A 20,361-nucleotide genomic window follows, 5' to 3' on the forward strand; every position below is an offset into this window, starting at 1 on the left:
AGTCGCCGACGGAGCACCCGACGGCGCCGGAGCCGAAGCACCCAGCCCGCTGCGGGTATGGAGCAGGCTGCGACGCCTGCGGCTCCGGCGGAGCCGCGTGGGCGGTGTCGCTCGAACCCCCTGCCGCATCGTGCGAGCGTCGGGGGAGTCAGAAGAGCGATGGTGCCTCTTCGACTTCTTGTGTCTCTCACCTGAATACTTCGAGCCCGAAGACCAATGACGACTCCCGGAACTGTGGTGACTCCGGCCCCGCGACCGGTCCCTCGACCTCCTTTCGGACCGGGATCTCGAGCGGCGCAGGGCGGACTGCCGAAGCTCGAGTCGCTTACGGGACTGCTCCCATCTAGCTTTAGACGTCAGGGCCCGGCAGTCGGAGCAGGACTTGTCGTCGTGGTCCAGGCCTAGACAGTGCAGGCACCGGCGATGGGGGTCGGTAACCGACATCAGTCAGTTGCAGTCGGCGCAGGGCTTGAACCCGGGCATCCCTACCGGCATGGTCAGAGTCGAGAGACTTCGAAAGTAGAGCAAAAGGATCGTAAAAAGTTAGCCAAAAATTGACTAGGGTACAACTTTTTCGGGATCTGCTCTTGCTGGCACGGAAAAAAAAGGACTGACGTCAGCGCGCGGAGGCGGCGTCTAAGTACTCCGACAATATCATCACGGCGCCCACGACACCGAAGACGGCCGCGGACGACGCCTACCGACGCGCATTGGTACTGCTACGCAAAAAAATTCCGGATCCAGTCTGACGCTTGGGGATATTCTAAGGTAAGGAATCTATCACTAACGTGTCTCTTTCAGATACAGCCCTTTTGTGATCACCTTCCACTGCAAGTCTTCTGGATATTTATCCTTGTTTTTCTTCTTCACTGACTCATTGGCATAATTATTTCTGTGATGATCTAATATTCCCATAATTTTTGATCTACATACGTCTTTATTCAGTGGATCTTCTTTGCTTAGTCACTTTCTCTATTTGCCAGTGCACATATTATCTCGCCGTTTTTGTTGGCCCTTTTGTGATCACCTTCCACTGCAAGTCTTCTGGATATTTATCCTTATTTTTCTTCTTCACTGCCTCATTGGCATAATTATTTCTGTGATGATCTAATATTCCCATAATTTTTGATCTACATACGTCTTTATTCACTGGATCTTCTTTGCTTAGTCACTTTCTCTATTTGCCAGTGCACATATTATCTCGCCGTTTTTGTTGGCTTTGATATATCTCCCATAACATATACATTTTCCTCCTCATTATCTTACACAGGAAGATTAAAAAAACGCAATCCACACAATCTTTTATCAAGAATTCCATTTTTTTTTACAGAATTCTCCAAGATGGAAGACTCTTTATTGTCTTTACCCAAGGGGCCTGTATCGTCAAACTCTATTCCTTTAGCAGAAGAAGCCATTACAGAACGCTTGAAAAAGGATCCGCCCTCTCCACCAAAATCTTCTTCCCCGGTTTCCTGGGAGCTGCTGTTGGAAGAGATATGGGCCCTCCGACCCTTCAAGGAAGAAACAAACACCAAGTTGTAGTTTCTCACTAATAACTGGTCTCAGATGGATGAAAGACTCACAGCAGTTGAACACAGTCTATCTTTTTTTGGTACCATTGACACTTAAGTCAATACACTTCAATCCCAGGTTTACATACTCCAAAAACAGGTTGAAAACCTTGAGAATCGCAATAGGAGGAATAACCTATGTATTTATGGGTTACAAAAGGAACTGAGGGCTCGGACCCTCTCCTCTTCTTTAAGTCCTTTCTTCCTAAGCAACTTCATATGTCAGAGGATACTACACTTAATATCCAGCGTGCTCACAGGCTTGCCCGTCAAGTATCGAACGTATCGACCTCACGAAGACCGAGAGGAGTTATAATATACTTCCTCGAATATACAGACTTACTAAAGGTCCTTGCAGCTGTCAAGTCTGGCTCAACTCTATTCTTTTCACAAGATTACGCCAAAGCCACAGCAATAGACTTAAAGAATTTCTCAACATAAGCCCTGATCTTCGTTCTTTAGGTGCCCGCTACAGACTTTTCCATCCCTGCCTCTTTAAAGTCACCTACAAGAACAGAACAACAACTTACGAGAATCCACTCAGATTGTAGTGCTTCATAAACTCTTGCAAAACAGAGGCCATGGATCTTTCATAAGCCTCACCATTTCATAATGTTTAGTGTTGGTAACTGTTATGGTGAATTAGCCACATTTCCTCTCTTGGCCTCGCTCCTCCATCTCCCCATTTCCCTACCTCTCACTTGATCCCCTCGACGCAGTTTTTTCCTGATTCTGGCTCCTTATCTTCTTCCCCTCCTTTGTCTATTATCCTGCTCAACACCAGGTCAGCGGTTAGACACCATCAGGAGCTGTTTGTGCTGCTCGACTCTCATAAGCCTGACATGCTATTTTTAACCGAAACCTGGTTCTGTGAGTCCTCTTTGCCTTCACTTCTGGCTGCTCTCCCACCCTCCTATGTGGCTCTCCGCGCAGACCGCCCGGCGGGCAAGACAGGGGGCGGCGTGGCTTTCATTGCCCGGTCAGAGTATAATTTCCAACTTCTTCCTTCCCCTCTTATTACTCCCACTGAGCATCTTGTGGTCTGCTCTCTTACTTTTTCTCCCCCGCTCACTTGTTTATTAATGTATCGTCCGCCTCAGTTCTCACACCTGTTCATGACAGCCCTTCAGGACTTATTGGCCACCTTGGCGGTCAATTATGCCTCAGTCCTAGTGTTAGGGGACTTTAATTATTGGCCCACGGACCCCCTTGAGTGCACTTCCTCTAAGCAGTTTACAGAATCACTTCAATCCCTGAATTTTGTTTCTCACATACAAGTCCCCACGCACATACACGGACATGTGCTAGACCAGGTTTGGTCTCTTAATATTTCCGTTTCTTCTATGTCCGTGTCCCCATGTCCCTGGTCAGATCACGCTCTAATCTCCTTCTCCCTCCACCTTAACCCTGTAGCAAAGGTCCCGCTTGCTAAAAACACCTGGGCGCGGAATTGGAACCGTGTCGACCTCCCTCTGTTATCTTCTTCCCTCCTGAACTCTTCACCTAACCTGGCGGGCTTATCTTCCTCATCTCAAGCCACTTCCATTAACACCTGGCTTGCTGGAGGCTGTGACTCGGTAGCCCCCCTACGTCGGATTTCAACTAGACGGCCTAAGGAGTCAAATCGGTGGTTCAGTGAAGATCTGAAGGCAAAAAAGCTGACCCTTCGGCGGGCTGAGAGGCAATGGAGAAGGGACTATTGTCCTTTACTGAAAACCCACTACACCATACTATTAGGTGACTATAAACGAGCCATACTAGGTGCCAAAACTGCCTACTTCTCTGCAAAAATTTTGGTGGCGGAGAATAAACCCAGGGAGATTTTCACAATTATTCACGACCTGGCCTTCTCTGACAGGGCTACACTTAAACCTCCCCCTACCCAGTCCTTATGTGACTCTTTGAATTCTTATTTTTTGGAAAAAATTATTAACATCAAAGCCAATATTCCACTCCCCTCCCTTACTTTTGTTGAACCCCTTCCCCCGACTGCCCAGTGCTGTCTTTCTTCGATCCCCCCTCTCACCAAAGAAGTGTTCTTGGCAATACTTCCTAAAGTAAAGTCGGGCTCCCCGGCGGACATTTGCCTGGCCCGTATTCTCCAACAGATTTACTCTGTCTGCACTAAGCCCCCGATTACTTTTCTTAACAGTTCCCTCGCCCAGGGGGTTGTGATCCCAGCACTTAAATCTGCCACAATAGTGCCTATCCTGAAGAAGCCTGGTGCGGATCCTTCCGCCCCAGTTAATTATCGCCCTATTTCACTGTTGCCCTATTTGGGCAAGGTGCTTGAGCGCCACGTAACATCGGTACTCAGCGCCCATGTAGAAGTGAATGGGGGCCTAGCGTCTCGCCAGGCAGGCTTCCGGCCTAGGCACTCTACCGAGTCCGTCGTGGTGTCGGTCCTGGACAACCTCAGGGAGGGCATGGACCAAAACAAACACCAGGCCTTGGTGCTCCTCGATCTCTCCGCCGCTTTTGACACGGTGGACCATTCCATCTTGCTTTCACGTGTCAGAGCGGCGGGAATCGGGGGCTCGGCCTTGGTCTGGCTATCGTCCTTCCTGAGGGACCGCACCCAGGCGGTCCGGTTGGGGGATTTCTCGGCCACCCCACTTAAGGTCACATGTGGTGTTCCCCAGGGTTCTTCTCTCTCTCCTCTTTTGTTCAATCTTTATATCTACCCCCTAATCTTTGCGCTCCAGCAGCTGGAGGTCACCGTTTATAACTATGCGGATGACCTCCAGCTCATCTTTAATCTATCTTCTTCTTTCCATTCTATTTCCAACTTTCAGACTACTATGATTTTTATTAGGGACTGGATGAACCACAACCATCTGAAGTTGAACCCGGATAAAACTGAGTTGGTTCTCACGGGTGGTTCTTCCAGTCCCAGGAACTCTTTATTTTGGCCTTCTTCCTTTGGTCCCCCTCCCACTCCCTCTCCCTCAGTCAAGACCTTAGGCCTCAAAATTAACAATCATATTACCCTCCACTCACAAATTAGCTCTGTTGTTTCTTCCTGCTTTCTTACTCTTCTCACTATTCGCGCTGTTTCTCGCTTCTTTTCTCCCCTGGCACTTAAACTGATCATGTCCGCCTTGGTGATCTCCCGGCTGGATTACGCTAATGCCCTGTACAACGGCATTCCGGCGTACAGCCTACGGAAGCTCCAACTGGTCCAAAACCAGGCGGCCCGATTAGTGTACGGCCTTTCCCGCTCTCACCACTCAACCCCTTTATTGAAGGCGCTCCACTGGCTGCCTGTCAGGGAGCGATCCCTTTTCAAAACAGGTTGTATGTTCTTCCAGGTGCGCCAGGGCTCAGCTCCCGCTTTCATTGCCTCTTTGATAAGGGAGTATATCCCCGCTAGAGAGCTTTGTTCATCATTTCAATCACTTCTGCAGGTACCCCGCTACAAGCGCAAAAAGCGGGGAGGGGCCAACTTCTCTTTTTTGGCACCCTCTTTTTGGAACTCCCTCACCCGACCACCTACGGTTGGCCAAGCACTACCCTCTTTTCCGTAAAGACCTCAAAACTTTCCTATTCAATCAGGCCTTCCCTCTGTAAATTGTCCTCATATTTTTCTTTATTTGCACCAGCACCTACTGCCTCTCCTCTGCTATTTTAGCCTCCATAGTGCCAAGAAACCGCATGGTGAATGTAGCGCTTTACAAGTATTTTAAATTCAAATTCAACTATATTCTGTGACTGTTCAGTTTAATGTTGTGCTACGATGCATTTTAGTATGCTTTTAGCATGTTTCAGCTTAGCTTCTTTATAACAATTTTCTTTATCTTCTCCCTTTACAGATGTTGATATCTGTTTCCCGCCGTTGTCTCGTCATATGTGGTGCAGTCCTTCACTCGCCCTCCGTTCCGTTGAATTTGGACGTGCCACTTGTTCCATGTGGTTTCAGCCCACCCCTCCCCCCATTCGTGTTTCATATTTTTAGGTATGTCTCTCTTCCCATATCTTTACCTCTTTTTTCCCTTGTCTTCTTTTCCCCTTTCTATCTATCCTTCTCAAGTTCTTCTATTAAACTTTTACTTTATTCCACATCTCTTTATCTAACTAGTCTTTTCTATCCATTTCAGATACTCTTTTTCTTCTTTTTTATAATATTCAGCGTTACACTTGTCCTTTATATTTACATAATGTTGTGTTTTTTTCTGTATCAAATACTTAATATGTCTGGTTTATCTCAAGTAGCTTTTCCATTAGTTAATCTATGCCATTGAATATTGTCTATTGGAATGTTTGAGGTTTGAATTCACCAATCAAGAGACAACGTGTTTTAACACACTTATCTAAGTTAAAGGTAGATATAGCAATGATTCAGGCGTCACATCTTACAGAATCTGAATCTATGAAAGTAAAGAGAGATTGGGTTGGGAATGTTTTCTTCTCTCCAGGTGATGGTAAACGCAAAGGTGTTATTACACTGTGCCATAAATCTCTGCATGTTAAACTTGTATCTTAAGAAAATGATGATGCAGCCGTTGGTTATTTACAGATTATTTCATTGAAAGAATTACAAGGTGCACTACTCACACTTAAAAAGGGTAAGACCCCAGGCTCAGATGGATTTAGTGTTGATTTTTTTTTGTTCTTTTCTCAACTACTCTTCCCCAAATTACACCAGCCTCTTATTTCCTTTTCACAAGCAGGAAACCTCATCCGGCTCCTTTTTGGAAACCTTGATTTGCCTCATACCCGATAAAGATCCACGTTTCTGTAAGAATTATAGACCAATTTCATTAGTAAATATTGATTACAAAATGTTTTTAAAGTCCTTGGCTTTAAGATTGGAATAATTTCTACCTGATCTTTTAGGTAAGGTACAATCTGGTTTTGTTAAAGGTCGCTTCCTGACATACAATAAACACTTATTCTTTGACATACTTTACAAGGCCTCTCACACTTCTGAGTCTCTAACCTGTTATTGCTTTGGACGCAGAAAAGGCTTAAATGGTTTGGTTTTGGTCCTAAAAATTGATAATTTATTTCCTCTACTATATTCAAATCCTCAGGCGTCTATTTCTGCAAATGGTCTTAGCTCCTCATATTTTAATTTGAGCAGAGCTGTTAGACAAGGATGTCCTTTATCCCCCTTTTTGTTCATTCTAGCTTGAGAACCTTTTTTATCTAGAATCCACCAAAACTCATCTATTTTTGGATTTGTTTCTGAAAAGACGCATATTAAATTGTCAGCTTATGCGGATGACATTTTACTATTTCTCTTGAAACCATAGTCCTCCCTTTCTTCTTTTATACACGAGGCAAATGCTTATTCTTCTGTATCAAGATATAAACTTAACAATGATAAATGCGAAATTTTACCTATGACTAAATTCACTTTTAAGGATGATTTTAAAATAACCAATTTACAATGGAACTCCCAACATATAAAATATCTGGGTATATATTTCTCCACATCAATCAAATCGTCAATTTCCATACATTTAGGTAAATGTTCTTTAAAAATATCTAATCTGATAGACAAATGGCACTCTCTATATCTCCCTTAATGGGGGAGATTAGACCGATTAAGATGATGTTATCCCCGGTTGTTCTTTTTACTATTTCTAACATTCCAGTTGCCATACCTCAAAATCTTTTTTTTTTTAAAGTAACTCCTTTTTATCAGCTTTTCTTTGGAAGGCCTGTGTGTCCCTCTCAAGACTCATACATCCAAGATTGGAAGGTGGTGTTAATTTTCCTGACTGTCCTACCGATCATAAAGCTTTCACATTTTGCCAGTCCTCTCATTGGTTATCAGAACCCTCACCTGACTCCGCTCTTTGGGTTAAACTTGAACACTCATAACTCACCTCCTTCTCCTTTAAAGAATACTTGTTTTTCACTCGTAAACCCCAAAAGTTATCTACTCCTATTGTCAAACACACAGACACTCTTTTATTAGAAAAATCCACTGTTACAGAGTCACTCCTACATTCCACCATATGGCACAACAACCGAATACCGGTTAAGGGTAAGCCCATCTACTAAAAGTCATGGAGACAGATGTTTGCTATGGGTCAATCAACTGATTCAAAATGATACGGTCATGTCTTTCCTTCGTGCTAGATCTATTTTTAATTTCCCTCTTTCATTTTATATTAACTACCAATTGCTTTACAGCGCTTTAAATATAGCTATGGATCAGGCTAGTCGCACTCCTATGAATACCAATATCACTCGTACCTTTCTGAGCATATGTCCCAATGCCTCCTTCATACAGACTTCTAGAGATAACATTAAAGTGGAAACGGCTTGGGAACAGGTATTAGATGTTAATTGGTCCACTAACTTATGGAACAAAATTTGGCTTAAGATGAGAAAATTCTCCAGAGCAGCCAATGCCACACAGACTCTTTTCTTTATCTATAATAGATTACTTTTTTTCCCCCATGTCCTTTTATAAAATGAATGCTGATATGCGTAATACCAGTTGGTCATGTTCCTCTACCGATGCTGACTTAAAACTTTTGTTTTTACCTGTCCTTATGTTAATGCCTTCTGGAAACGCATTTGGGAGCTAAATACCCTTATATTTAGTTCTAACATATCCTACTCAATTACCAACATATTCTTGGGCTCTCTATCCGATGATTGGTCTGATTGTCACATAAATATGCAGATTTTAGATTTACTGTTGGAAGTAGCGTTTCAACAAATTACTAGAAATTGGAAGAACCTATCTGACCTTTCCTTCCAGGCTTGGTGGTATGAAGTTTGTCATAACCATAGATTGGACACAAATTATGTATATCCAGTGTCTACATTTATGGTCTCCAGTTACACAGTTTTTAGATTTTCATGCAGAACTTTCTCATGCACGTGATGCTCTGGACCAAGAAGTTTCTAAACCTCCGTGACATTCCGTTTTCTGTTTTTAACCCCTTTACTGCTAAGGCATCATTCCTGTACTCATTCACTTTCCATTGAAATCAATGGAAAGTCCATGACGAGTTACCCTTGTCATTAGCGGCGAAGAGGTTAAGAAACGTTTATACATGTTTAATAGAAAAACATTGTTGTTGATCTGATAAATAACCAGACTTGTTTCATAACTTTATATATTCCTCTCCCCTCTATTTCCCTCTTTTAGATGCTGGGGATATCTATTTTAGTATTATCATATGTTGCATATCATATTGTATTGATGCTCTTTATTGTATTTTTTCATTTTCTTAAATAAACGTTATTTTTTTTAACTAAAAAAAAAGAGATAAAAGTATAAGCCATGGAATGGACTTCAAATGTAGGACCAAGAATAATATAACCTATCAACAAAGGCAGCATTATTTGCAGGTATTTGTGAACTCACATTCATGGCGGTCGAGAAGGAAAGCTGCAGCAGTGCCCCAGAGAAGCCGTTACGGAGTGCCAGCATAAATGCAGCTTGCTGTCCAAAAAGCTCTTCCATTGCTTTCTTCAGACGTAGATAAACATTCCGATATCGTTCCACAAAATCTGTTGCATCCCAAGCTGACTCCAAGAACTTCTTTACCTAAAAGAACAGGCAGGGTTTTTTTCTGCAATATCAATATTTGTCAGACATAAACGTTTGTTACACAACCTATGGACTTATTTTATGTAAAGTTCTGAACATGGGAAATGCAGACCACAACACCAAGGCAGAAAAACGTGCTCATTATCTAACCAAGTAGTCGCCATACTCAGGTCGCCAACCCATCCAGTGCCATCCATGCCTTCCACAAAACACACGCCCATCAACAACACAGTGAATACAGGGGCTGCACTCAAAGTAGTCCTATAACTTAAGGCCAAGGCTGTACTAAAGCAGTCCTTAACTCGAGGCCGGGGCTGCATTCAAAGCAGCCTTATAACTCGAGGCCAGGGCTGTATTCAAAGCAGTCCTATAACTCGAGAGGCCAGTGCCTCATCGCTCAAACCTTTCGTCTGTCCTGGTGTGAGGGATACACACAGGCACTGTGCCTGAGTATGTGCAAGTCGTCTGTGCACGCCTTACTGTAATGGTGAATCGACTCTGCCCCTGAGGAGCAAATACTGGATGTGGCAATACAGGGAAAGGAGCAGGAGTGAAAGAAATGTGTGGGGGACCCTTGGAGCGGGCATCTGTCGATAAGAGAGGCAGAAAAAGGAGTAAAACATACAAAGCACAGAGTGGACACTATGAGGGCATGGCAGATGAGAAGAGCTGCCAACTTCAATAGAATACACAAAACCTTTTCTACAAGTGGGAAATACAAAATATTGTAGTAGCCTTCACGGCGCTCATAGACCAGTAGATTACCTGCTCCTGAACTACGCCCTGCCAGCACTGCGTGACTCCCGATATGCTGCTGGATTTGTTAGTCTGCACATTTACTGCCCCAATGCCAATTTCTGCAGCTTTACTATTCTTCTCTTCTGAAAAATCAAAACAAAAATATACTCAGCATGCACACGTTAATTAAAAACCAAGAGGGCGAAGAGCCACTGAGAGAAATGCTGTTACTGGTCAGTGTAGTAAATTCAGCATGCCAAATTCACAAAACAAAGTAAACAAACTCCCCAGGGGCTAGATCAGAAATTATAGCACACTTCTGTCAACAAGACAAGTGTGCACCTGACTCTTGCCCTCAGCTAGTCTCCCATGCACCCTGAATTGCTTTTATTAGTTCCTTATCAATCTCGGAGTATTAGAATAATAACTAATGCTGACCTCTGCTGAGGGAAAGAAAACCTTGTCCATCCTGAACCAAGTGAAATGATACACTAATTCAGAGAGATGGCTGCATGGCTAGGTCTTGATGGGCTTCTTGCAACCTTGGGAGGTGTGATCCCCACTAGGGACAGGGACGTTTTAGAGAAAAATCTAGGTCAATCTACCTTTCAGTATCTTGGTGATATCTAGAAACAATATTTTTTAGGAGTCCTTTAAGGCATCCACGACAGACATTGTGATTAAGGTTTTGGCACCAATGAGAGCATCTGTTCTGGAAAATAGTGCTCTGGCCTGGTTCCAGTTTTCGGAATGGGTGTTATTGCAACATTTCTCTCAGAGTATTGGATAAAGGGTTCTCTTCAACACTATATGGAAGACTTTTCAAGGTTAAAGAGAGCACACCAGTTTTATTTTGTTGAAACCAGACTTGTTGGTCAATTTTTTTTTTTCCATTTTGGATCTTCTGATACGAATGGTTGGTGTCAGAGTGAATCTCTCTGGTCTTCCGATCCTGGAGTTTGGAATTCAAGCTAAAACCCATGTTTTATCAGAGGATAAGCATCTGACCGATAACGAGAGTTTATGACTGAGTGGGATCCTTAAATGTTGGCTGATAAGACGGCTTATGGCAACTCAACTGTACGATTTACAGCTGTTCTGAGCAATTTTAGAAGACGTGACCCTCTGTCTTTGACATATCCTCTGGGACTCACACTAAAGATCAAGCTCAAAGCCCCAGGCCGCAAACTCTTTCGAAAACAGTCATGGATCAGCAGCTTCTGCATTCTCGGAGCTGGTTTTCCACTCAGATGACATGGCGCACAAGACCGAGTGTTTCCACCTCCAGGTCTAAAGTATTCTGGCTCAGATTGCACTGTCCTCGTGGTGATTCCTTGGTTGATGGTGGCAGACAGAAATTCTAAACTTTGTTCTCGTCTATCCAAGGGAAGTTATAGTTCCAAGTTTATAACCTAAGGACATGTTTCATGGCGCAGAATCACTTGAGTCTCAGGACGCCACGATCAATGTAGCACTTGCCATTCGCGGCACAAAACAAACTCCTCAAGATTTCCCGTAAACTCAGGACTGAGTGCCAAGACTGGACCTGATGGCAGAAAAATAATTTTCAAGAGAGCGGGAGGCAAAGTGGAATTCTTTGCAGATATTTTATGGGAGCCTTCTAGACACCACCTAGGTTAATGTCCACCTATGCCAGCAGGCTCTTTAAAATCAGATTACAATCATAATTTTGTATCTGAGCACTCAACGGCATGAATACACAAGCATGTGCATCTAAAGCACAATAACATATATATGTTCTGTTGCTATTTTAATGACACTTTAGCCCCCTCCCATGTGCCATGTCTGTCCACCCAAGGATTCCCATCATGAACATGACCTGCTTTGGTGGGCGGCCTCAACTCCTCCACGTTGCTGATGTCCACGTGGACCAGCAGATGGCTCAGCTGCCGCACTCTGGAGTTAAATTTGGTGGCTCTGCACTTGGCCTGTCGGCACTTCTCAGAGTTCTCCAGGTAATCATTAAGAAGCCAAGACAGAGGGCTCTTGCCACTGGCATCTGAAAAAGAGAGAGAGAGAACAAACAGTGAGACTACTGGTAGATACAAGTCCGACAGATGGACATTTTCTCCATCAATCAGGGGACACACTTCTATTTTCTAATAATTTGTATATTTTGATAGAGAAAATAATCAGAATATAAAAATGCATCCAATAAACAAACACAAAAGAAGTGGTACATCTGGTATACTGTCAGTCATCTGTTAAAAAAAGATTCTTGCTTCAAGCCACGAGAATACAGCGCTGACAGAAAGGACCGACTTCACAGGAACATTTCTGTACTGTACTACCAGGACATTGACATGCAGGTTGACAGACTAACTATAAAGCTACAACGCTCCTTAGGATGACACATTAATAACAAATAACTCATTCTAAAAGGAAAGTTTGGAGACTATCAACAAGGCACACAAGGGCATCATCAACATGCATTTCTGGGGGGGTAGCGGGCAGGTGGGAATGGCAGCCTGCTGAAGAAAATAATTGAAGAAAAGCTTTGCATCACGAGCTCGAGAACTATTATAATGACAGTGCAGTCAGATATTGCAGCAGCAGTACAGAGGAGCAGGACAAATGCAGACCCTCAATAAGGGGGGCCCGGGCATTTTCAACCAGAGCCATATCCAGTACTGTTTCTGGGACAGCCAAGACTAAATAGGAGAGCAACCCTTGGTACAAGTGTAAAAGAAGGGAGGGGGTGTGTGGGAGTGTGTGCGCATATGGTTATGGATAAATCAGAGTTTCCAATGAAAATACATTTTATGTTTTATCTATACCTTCAAAGCAATTCATTGAACAAAGATTAAACGTATTAAAAATAAAGGATCATGAGCACTGCGTTTGGAGTGCGAGGTACGTTTTCCACGACTGTTGTGCACGTACCGGATTATGGAGTTAACACACTACCATTCACAAATTAAAGTTTTCTTTTAATTCTAATTCGTAACCATATCAATATTTTAATTGTATCTTTTAGGACACGAGTGTGAATATATGTGTATGCGGCTTTCCAAGCCTTTTCAGGCTTGGAATGCTGCATAAATTATGCAAAAAAAAAAGGAAGTAGGGAACTCAGGGTAGTTGCCAAATTGTAGGTGAAGAACAGCTCTATTATATGGAACACTCTACAACACCACTAACACTCTAAATCTGCTCACCTCTCATGTAGGTTTTTCTAGCACAGTTTTTAGGTCTAGCCTGGCATAAGCAGCGCACATTCGCCATGCGAGGGCTTCTTGGAATCGATACGATTCCAGTAGCTCACTTTCTGCTCCACCCGTGTTTTGCATTGGTGCGCGTCATTTTGGTTCACCAATTATGCAAAACCGGGTGTTACGATCGTCCAGGACGCTTTATAGTCCCTCCTGGTTACCACCCTGTCCACTTTTGCCCCTGCCCACCGGGATTGGATCTTTTAATTGCGGCGGGAGACAGTGTCTCTTAATTAGCTGCTAAGCACTTTTTTTCTTTTCTTTGTGAGCCACTCTCACTGCAGGCACAACGTGTTTTTTTTATTAATGGAGCATTGCGCTTTAATGCGCTTTAAATTTTAAATGCAGTACTGGGCTATACAGAGCCCTCATTGATGTAAATAAATAAAATGCCAGCATTAGTAAAGCGCACAGCTACCTCCTACGGAGGTGTCCCGGCGCTGGGGGCCCTCTGGAAGATTAAGCAAGCTATTGCCCAGAGTCACATGGTGGTGGGTAACCTGCGACCAGAGCCAGGGATCGAACCGTGAACCCTGTGCTTCGGAGTCAGGCACCCTAGCCGCCGCCCTACATGAACGGATATAATAGGCTCTTGCTCTACAAGGTCTGCTGGCTGTTTGTTTAGCAAATGCATACAGCGCAACCTGAACTCAAGAGTAGTAGAGACCTTTACAAGACACCGAGTTACATTACACAAGAGCACATTGACACAGGAACACATTGCCTTTTAGAAGGCACGGGAGATTAACTAATTTGCCCAGAATCACACATTGGTAAACCAACGCCGCAACTCGAACAACACCGGCTTCCGCACGTGATCATCATGGGTGATTAATCAATTACTCTCCCCATGGTCCCCCTGTTTACTAAAAATGGGGTGCTAAGGAACATTAACATGCGCTAAAAGAAGGGATCACCCCGTTAAATCTGTAAAGTGTTCTATCTACTCACCATTTTTTGTATCTAATATTCAGACTCCTTCTTCTCTCCCATATGCCTCCTTCGAGATCCTCCTCTCCTTTCGCATTCTGCCAGCACCCTCCTACCCAATACTCATCCACCACCACGTCCACCAACACCACCACCACCACGTCCATCACCACCACCACCACCACGTCAACCACCACCATGTCCACCACCACCACCACGTCCACCACCACCAGGTCCACCACCACCACATCCACCACCACCACATCCACCACCACCACATCCACCACCACCACGTCCACCACCACCACGTCCACCACCACCACGTCCACCTCCACCACGTCCACCTCCACCACGTCCACCACCACCACGTCCAACACCACTTCCACCACGCCATCACGTCCACCACCAGCATCACGCCCACCACCAGCATCACGTCCACCACCAGCATCACGTCCACCACCAGCATCACGTCCACCACCAGCATCACGTCCACCACCAGCATCACGTCCACCACCAGCATCACGTCCACCACCAGCATCACGTCCACCACCAGCATCACGTCCACCACCAGCATCACGTCCACCACCAGCATCACGTCCACCACCACCATCACGTCCACCACCACCATCACGTCCACCATCACCATCACGTCCACCTCCACCATCACCATCACGTCCACCTCCACCATCACCATCACGTCCACCTCCACCATCACCATCACGTCCACCTCCACCATCACCATCACGTCCACCTCCACCATCACCATCACGTCCACCTCCACCATCACCATCACGTCCACCTCCACCATCACGTCCACCTCCACCATCACGTCCACCTCCACCATCACGTCCACCTCCACCATCACGTCCACCACCACCATCACGTCCACCACCATCACGTCCACCACCACCATCACGTCCACCACCACCACCACCACCACCAGTGACAGGTAAAGTATCACTGGAGGGCAGGGACATTTAAGGATGCATTGGGTGCGAGAAGACGGGAATAGGGGCTAGAAGTATTACACCCGACCTAAGAAACAATTTGAAGAGGCGCAATGTTGCAGGGGCTCCTGTAAAAGCACTTGCAGCACCTCTACCTCACAGTGGCATACCTGCACGAGCCACTCACTCAAAACAAGCAATGGCATAGCCAATAGGTCTCACCTTTGGGACCTTATAAGTGTTTAGCCATGCAAAACTTGATGTCGTTTGACCAAGGATTTTGTGCTGGATAACTAAACACTTATAAGGTCCCAAAGGCAAGACCTATTGTCTATGCCAGTGCTTGTTGAGCTTAGGATTAGTTTAGTGCCACCCACTGCGAGCTAGAAAAGTAACAAAGCCCTTGGCCATTTTTGCAGCAAAATCTTTAAGCATATGTAGGAAAGTGACTCTTTGGGACATGGTTAGCCCTCACATTATGACTAGAAAATGATGCAACTTCGACTAGCAGTGCACAGGGTCCCTGCCAACCAGGTCCACTGTTCCAGAGCTCTTTCCCTAAACAGTACCTTTTGTTTCTCAATTGGCACAACTTCAGTGGCCCTTGTAAATCCCTAGTGCACGGTATCCATGGTACCTAGGGCTTTAGCACTGAAGAGAGACTCCAAGGACGGCAGCACAAATTGTGCCACCCTAGGGTCCCCTCACCAAGGCTATGCACTCTGCCATTGCGGACTGCGAGCCTTGGGGCACACCATACTGAAGAGTCACATAGCACACATCTCTGTGTGCCATGCCCATAGACACAGCTTGGGATATGGATAAGTCACCCCTATAGCAGGTCTTGTAGTTCGAAGGCAAGGTGTACTATATCTCCTGTGAGGGAATATCTGCCTGAGCAGATATGCCCCTGCAATATCCATGTCGATTCCTGAATATTGTAAGTAAACAGGGAAGCCACAGTGAGTACATGAGCTGGACACTCCTCATTACGAGTTTCCCTGCTCAATGATGGTGTTAGGAGTTAGACACCTTGACATGCGAGATTGCAGGCAATGTGATCTTTTAGCCCATATCCCTAAACTAAATAATCACTAAAGCCTTTGTGGATGCTCCCTAAACTGAGTAAAGAGGCGCGGCAGAACGTAGCCGTTGCTTGGCTTACTGTTCCGGTACCACGCCCCCTCTTCACTTCCTGGTTGTTTGCTCGCGTCCTCCGTGGCGTCCTACGGATCCCTCCGTGTGTTCCTGGATATTTCTCTGCCTGCATTCAGCTGTCCCCTTGTCCTGCAGCATCCCGCAAGCCTGGTACACTGTGAGAATGTTTCTGCCGGTCTTCGGCATTTCTCTGTTTTTGCGCGAGTAATCTCTAGCGACTACCCTGCCTTTTCTCACGCATTTTGCGGGCGTTTTCTGCTCGATTCATTTTCATTGCTCCTTCTGTGTGGCTTGTACTTACCCCTCATTTTTTGTTGCTTAGAGACTCCTTTGAGAGTGAGCGCTCCGCCCTTGCCTTCTTTTAGGGCCGGGTGTCTCTCCTCGTGTGTGTGTGCTGCTCCGCTGTTTCAGCCCTAGACAGCCGGTCGGTGCTCCTCACTCCCATTATTGTTTTGGTTGTGTCTGGTGTGTATGTCCTTCGAGAGTTCTACCCCTCCTGCCCTGTTACTGAGTATCCTGCTTCCCTTTACTTGAACTCTTCGATAAAGTCCGCCCGACCTGCAGTTGGGGTAAGCATACCTGGAATATCACGCATGTCAATGTATCCTGTATTGAGGTCAGTGTAACAAGGGGATTATTACGTGAATAACTTATTTTGTTTCCTAGCCTGGACAACCACCTGAGATTCCTGCTGTACCCTGACGACCCCCTCGTATGAGGAGAGTGGTGGACACTCCTTGGGTAAATTCCCTCATACTTTTAGGGGACAGTAGACAGGAGTGTGTACATTTCACATTCTTGCTTCTGTGTCCTGGAGGTGTGGGGATTCTTCTTTGCTCCCGTGGAAATTGGTTATTCGACTAACAGATGGCTTCACTGAATTATGGGATGTTTGGTACCAAACATCTGATTGTAATAAACCGGCACTGATTCCAGTGTCAGATGTATTAAATATTGCACACAGAGGACCCCGTAGGGGGTCCCCTGAAACCTACTAACCCACTAGTGTGGGCCTGACTGATCCCCACTGGCCTGCCACCTCTAGACATGTTGCAGAACTTTTGAGGTGAGAGCCTCGTGCACTTGTGAGTCAGAAACCAAGCCTGCTCTGGGTGGCGGTGCTGCACACCTCCCCCTGCAGGTACAGAATAGTAGGACGGCGAGCCTCAAAGGCTTCCCGTTCTCGGTTATGCGACCACTGGCAACTCCGGCTAGTGGAGCTGCCCGTTCACTCTCCATGCTCCACTTTTTGGTGGCAAGAGAGGTGGGAAAAATAGTGAGGACAGGAGGTGTGTTCACTCCCAGCCGGTGCCACCCCTTGGGTGCTCAGAACTGAAGTAGACCCCCGTTTCACTTCCCTCCATCTTGAATTGAAGGATACTAGTCAACCAGGATCAAGGATATGCCGCCCCCCAATGGGGTGAGCATTTAGAGGGTGCAGTCACCCTTAAGGTATGTAGCCCATCGGCTACTACCAAGCACTCCGTTAAAATGCCCCTAAATGTGGTATTTAGGTAGCCCCCCTGAGCCCTGATCTTCCGTTCCGGACGACCCAAGGAGGACCGGACACACAGAGCCGCAAAAGCAGATAAAACTGCAGTAAGTACCTGACTTGGCCACAGCCCCAGCGGTCTGCCTGCAGCCCTCGACGAACACTGCACCAAAGTTGACTGGTCCTACAGTACAGCAACCTCTAAAACCTTGTGAGGACAGCCTGCCTCCAAAAGAGATCAAGACCTTCAGCGAACAGTGGAACTGTTGTGAAACAACAACGTTCAAGCAAGGCCTCTGTGACCTGAAGAACTGTGAAACCGGACACCTCCGGCCCGCGTTGAAGAGGCCCACCAGCACCAACAAGGTTTTCCAGCACTCCAGAGCTCGAGTCCACTGTTGGCTGACCCCTCCTGGACTCCTCGACATCACCTGCAGTCTCTGCACAGAGACTCTCTCAACCATGACCTGCCCCGTTAAGTCATTTCCGACACCAAAAGGCACCCCTGTACCCGTCAACCCTGGGCCAAAGGTGTCCCTACGTCCCGGAACATCGCAACTTACCTCCCCAGCTTTTGGGTTCCCCCAGACGGCCACCTGGACTGAGCTTGCAGCCCTTTTCCGATTTGGCCTTTCTCCACTGACTTGCATTGGGCACCTGATGCTCTATTAACACCCTGCACCTGGCCACCCCGGTGCAGCTGCTGGTGCACTGTCGGTGCTGCTTTGGACCTTGACCAGTGCTTGTCTCAACCCCTGGAGACTGGTCTCCCAATTTTTTTTTTTTTAACATCATTTTTATTGCATCACCAATATAATTGTACAGACAAGACAATCAAAATTATAATTATTCTGTGTACAAGAAATAGCACTGTTCATTGTGTTCTTGTCCGGGAGGTCCTCCCCTTCCTCGGGTACGGTTAGCCTCCGTCCATGAGTGTTTCTCATACCTTCTCACATTGTCCGATACAAGTGGCACTTAGGTATTGCTGGGTTGCTTTTTTGGTTTTCACCCCTCCCCCGCCCCATAATTTCGTTCCCCCAACAGCCCGCCAATTCCAGCTTCCTTCCCTCCCTCCCCCGTGGTCGCGCTGCGCTGTTTCATCGTTGTAAGAACGTCTGTTGTGATGCAGGGAGTACATACATTCGCTAAGGTGTGCCCCCCGGTATGTTGACAGGGTCTGCCACATCCCGCTCCTCCTCGCCCTCCTGCTCCTCATCATCTATGTCACGGAGCGCCTGCACCATCATTTCCCACGCAGTTGCCCTCTCCAGAGCCTCTCATCATTCGTCCTCCAGGCCATCTGGTACCTCAAGGTGCTTTCACACGCCGCCCACCTCAGGCATTCCCCATACCATCTCTTATACGCGGGCCCCACTCTCGATTTCCAATTCCTCGTTATCTCCCGCTTAGCTAGAATGAGCCCCAAGTCTATAAATTTGCTGGTAGTCTTGTTTCTAGGCGTGTGCGGGAACCAATGGAGGATGCCCACCGCTTTCGTGTATTGGATGTCCCTGTCTGTTGCACTGTTGAGGGCTCGCCCCACTTCCTGCCAGTAGTCTCCCAGAGAGGGGCAATCCCATAACATGTGACCTAGGTCCGCCCCAACCGTATTGCATCTGGGGCAAGCAGCGTTTTCTATCCCAAAGTATTGTTGTATTTTCCCCGGTGTGAGGTATGCCCTGTGTATGATGTAGAAGTGGATTAACTGAAACCTGGCATTTCTCGAGCTCTTCCGTGCCCGCCTCAGTAGCTGGCCCCAGGTCGTGTCAGGGATCTCTAATTGGAGGTCCAACTCCCACTTGGCCTTCAGAGCCGTCAGAGGCTGTAAGGCCTCCCTCTGCATCCTGGAGTACAAGCAGGTGACAGCCTTAAAGGTCCCCGCAGCCATCATCGTGTATTGACATGCCATGGAGGTGCCCGGCTCCTGCAACCCTTCCCCCCAATGAGCTTGCATAGCGCCCGTGACCGCTGCGTGCAACAGATAGTCGCCCCTCGGTAGGTCGAACCGCTCCTGCAATTCCTGAAACGGCAGTAGTACCCCATCCTCATACAGATCACCCAACATTTGTATCCCCGCCTCCTCCCAACCCAACAAGCGCGACCAGTCTCCTCCATGTGGGAGGGCCGTAACCATTCCCAACGGGATTTCAGGGGCATACATAAGGCGGACTCCCGCCCGCTTACGGGCCCGGTTCCAGCAGAGCCGGAATGTCTGCTCCTCGACCGTCAAATCTCCTAGCCGGAGTTTCTGGTGTAGCGTGATGTACGCCAGCACATGTCGCGGGGTGCCTTCCGCTCTCGCGTCCTCAGGGCCTCTATATACTTTCGCGACCTCCTGAGTAAAAATCTGCAGCTGCGCGGCCAGATAATATCCCTCAAAATCAGGTACCGCCAACCCTCCTTCATCCTTGGGGCGCAGCAGAGTGTCGAGCGCTATGCGCCTCCGTCCCGTGCCCCATAGGAACGCTATGACCAGAGATCTCAGGCGCTTGAAAATAGAACTCGGGACCCACACCGGGAGCGTCCTGAAATAATACAATAATCTGGGCAGGGCCACCATCTTGAGCAGGGAGATCCTACCAGCCAGGGATAGCGGCAGGGTAGACCAGAAGTCCATGTTCCCCCGCAGGGTAGTAATACAGCGGGTGATGTTACCTTCCAGCAAATCAGCCGGGGTATGATAGACATAGACTCCCAGATAATGCAGACAGCGCGGTTCCCACCGGAGTACTTGCGCGGTGAGTGGACATGGTTCCCCCGACCTCAGGGG

At 46.7% G+C, this 20,361-nt stretch overlaps 1 protein-coding gene across 2 annotated transcripts in view; it reads right to left on the minus strand.

The window, feature by feature from the left end:
* The window catches only part of LOC147666222 (cullin-9-like), a 326,973-nt gene that overhangs the window by 60,724 nt on the left and 245,888 nt on the right, over nucleotides 1-20,361 (minus strand). For both annotated transcript variants that reach the window (XM_086949198.1, XM_086949199.1), the window contains exons 21-23: nucleotides 11,669-11,848; nucleotides 9,856-9,971; nucleotides 8,905-9,087 (exon numbers count right to left, since the gene is read on the minus strand). In XM_086949198.1, coding sequence (XP_086805324.1) covers nucleotides 8,905-9,087; nucleotides 9,856-9,971; nucleotides 11,669-11,848 — 479 coding nt within the window. The remainder of the gene's footprint in view (nucleotides 1-8,904; nucleotides 9,088-9,855; nucleotides 9,972-11,668; nucleotides 11,849-20,361) is intronic.

Source organism: Lissotriton vulgaris, unplaced genomic scaffold (genome assembly GCF_964263255.1).
Source record: "Lissotriton vulgaris unplaced genomic scaffold, aLisVul1.2 SCAFFOLD_1876, whole genome shotgun sequence".
Taxonomy (NCBI): Eukaryota; Metazoa; Chordata; class Amphibia; order Caudata; family Salamandridae; genus Lissotriton; species Lissotriton vulgaris.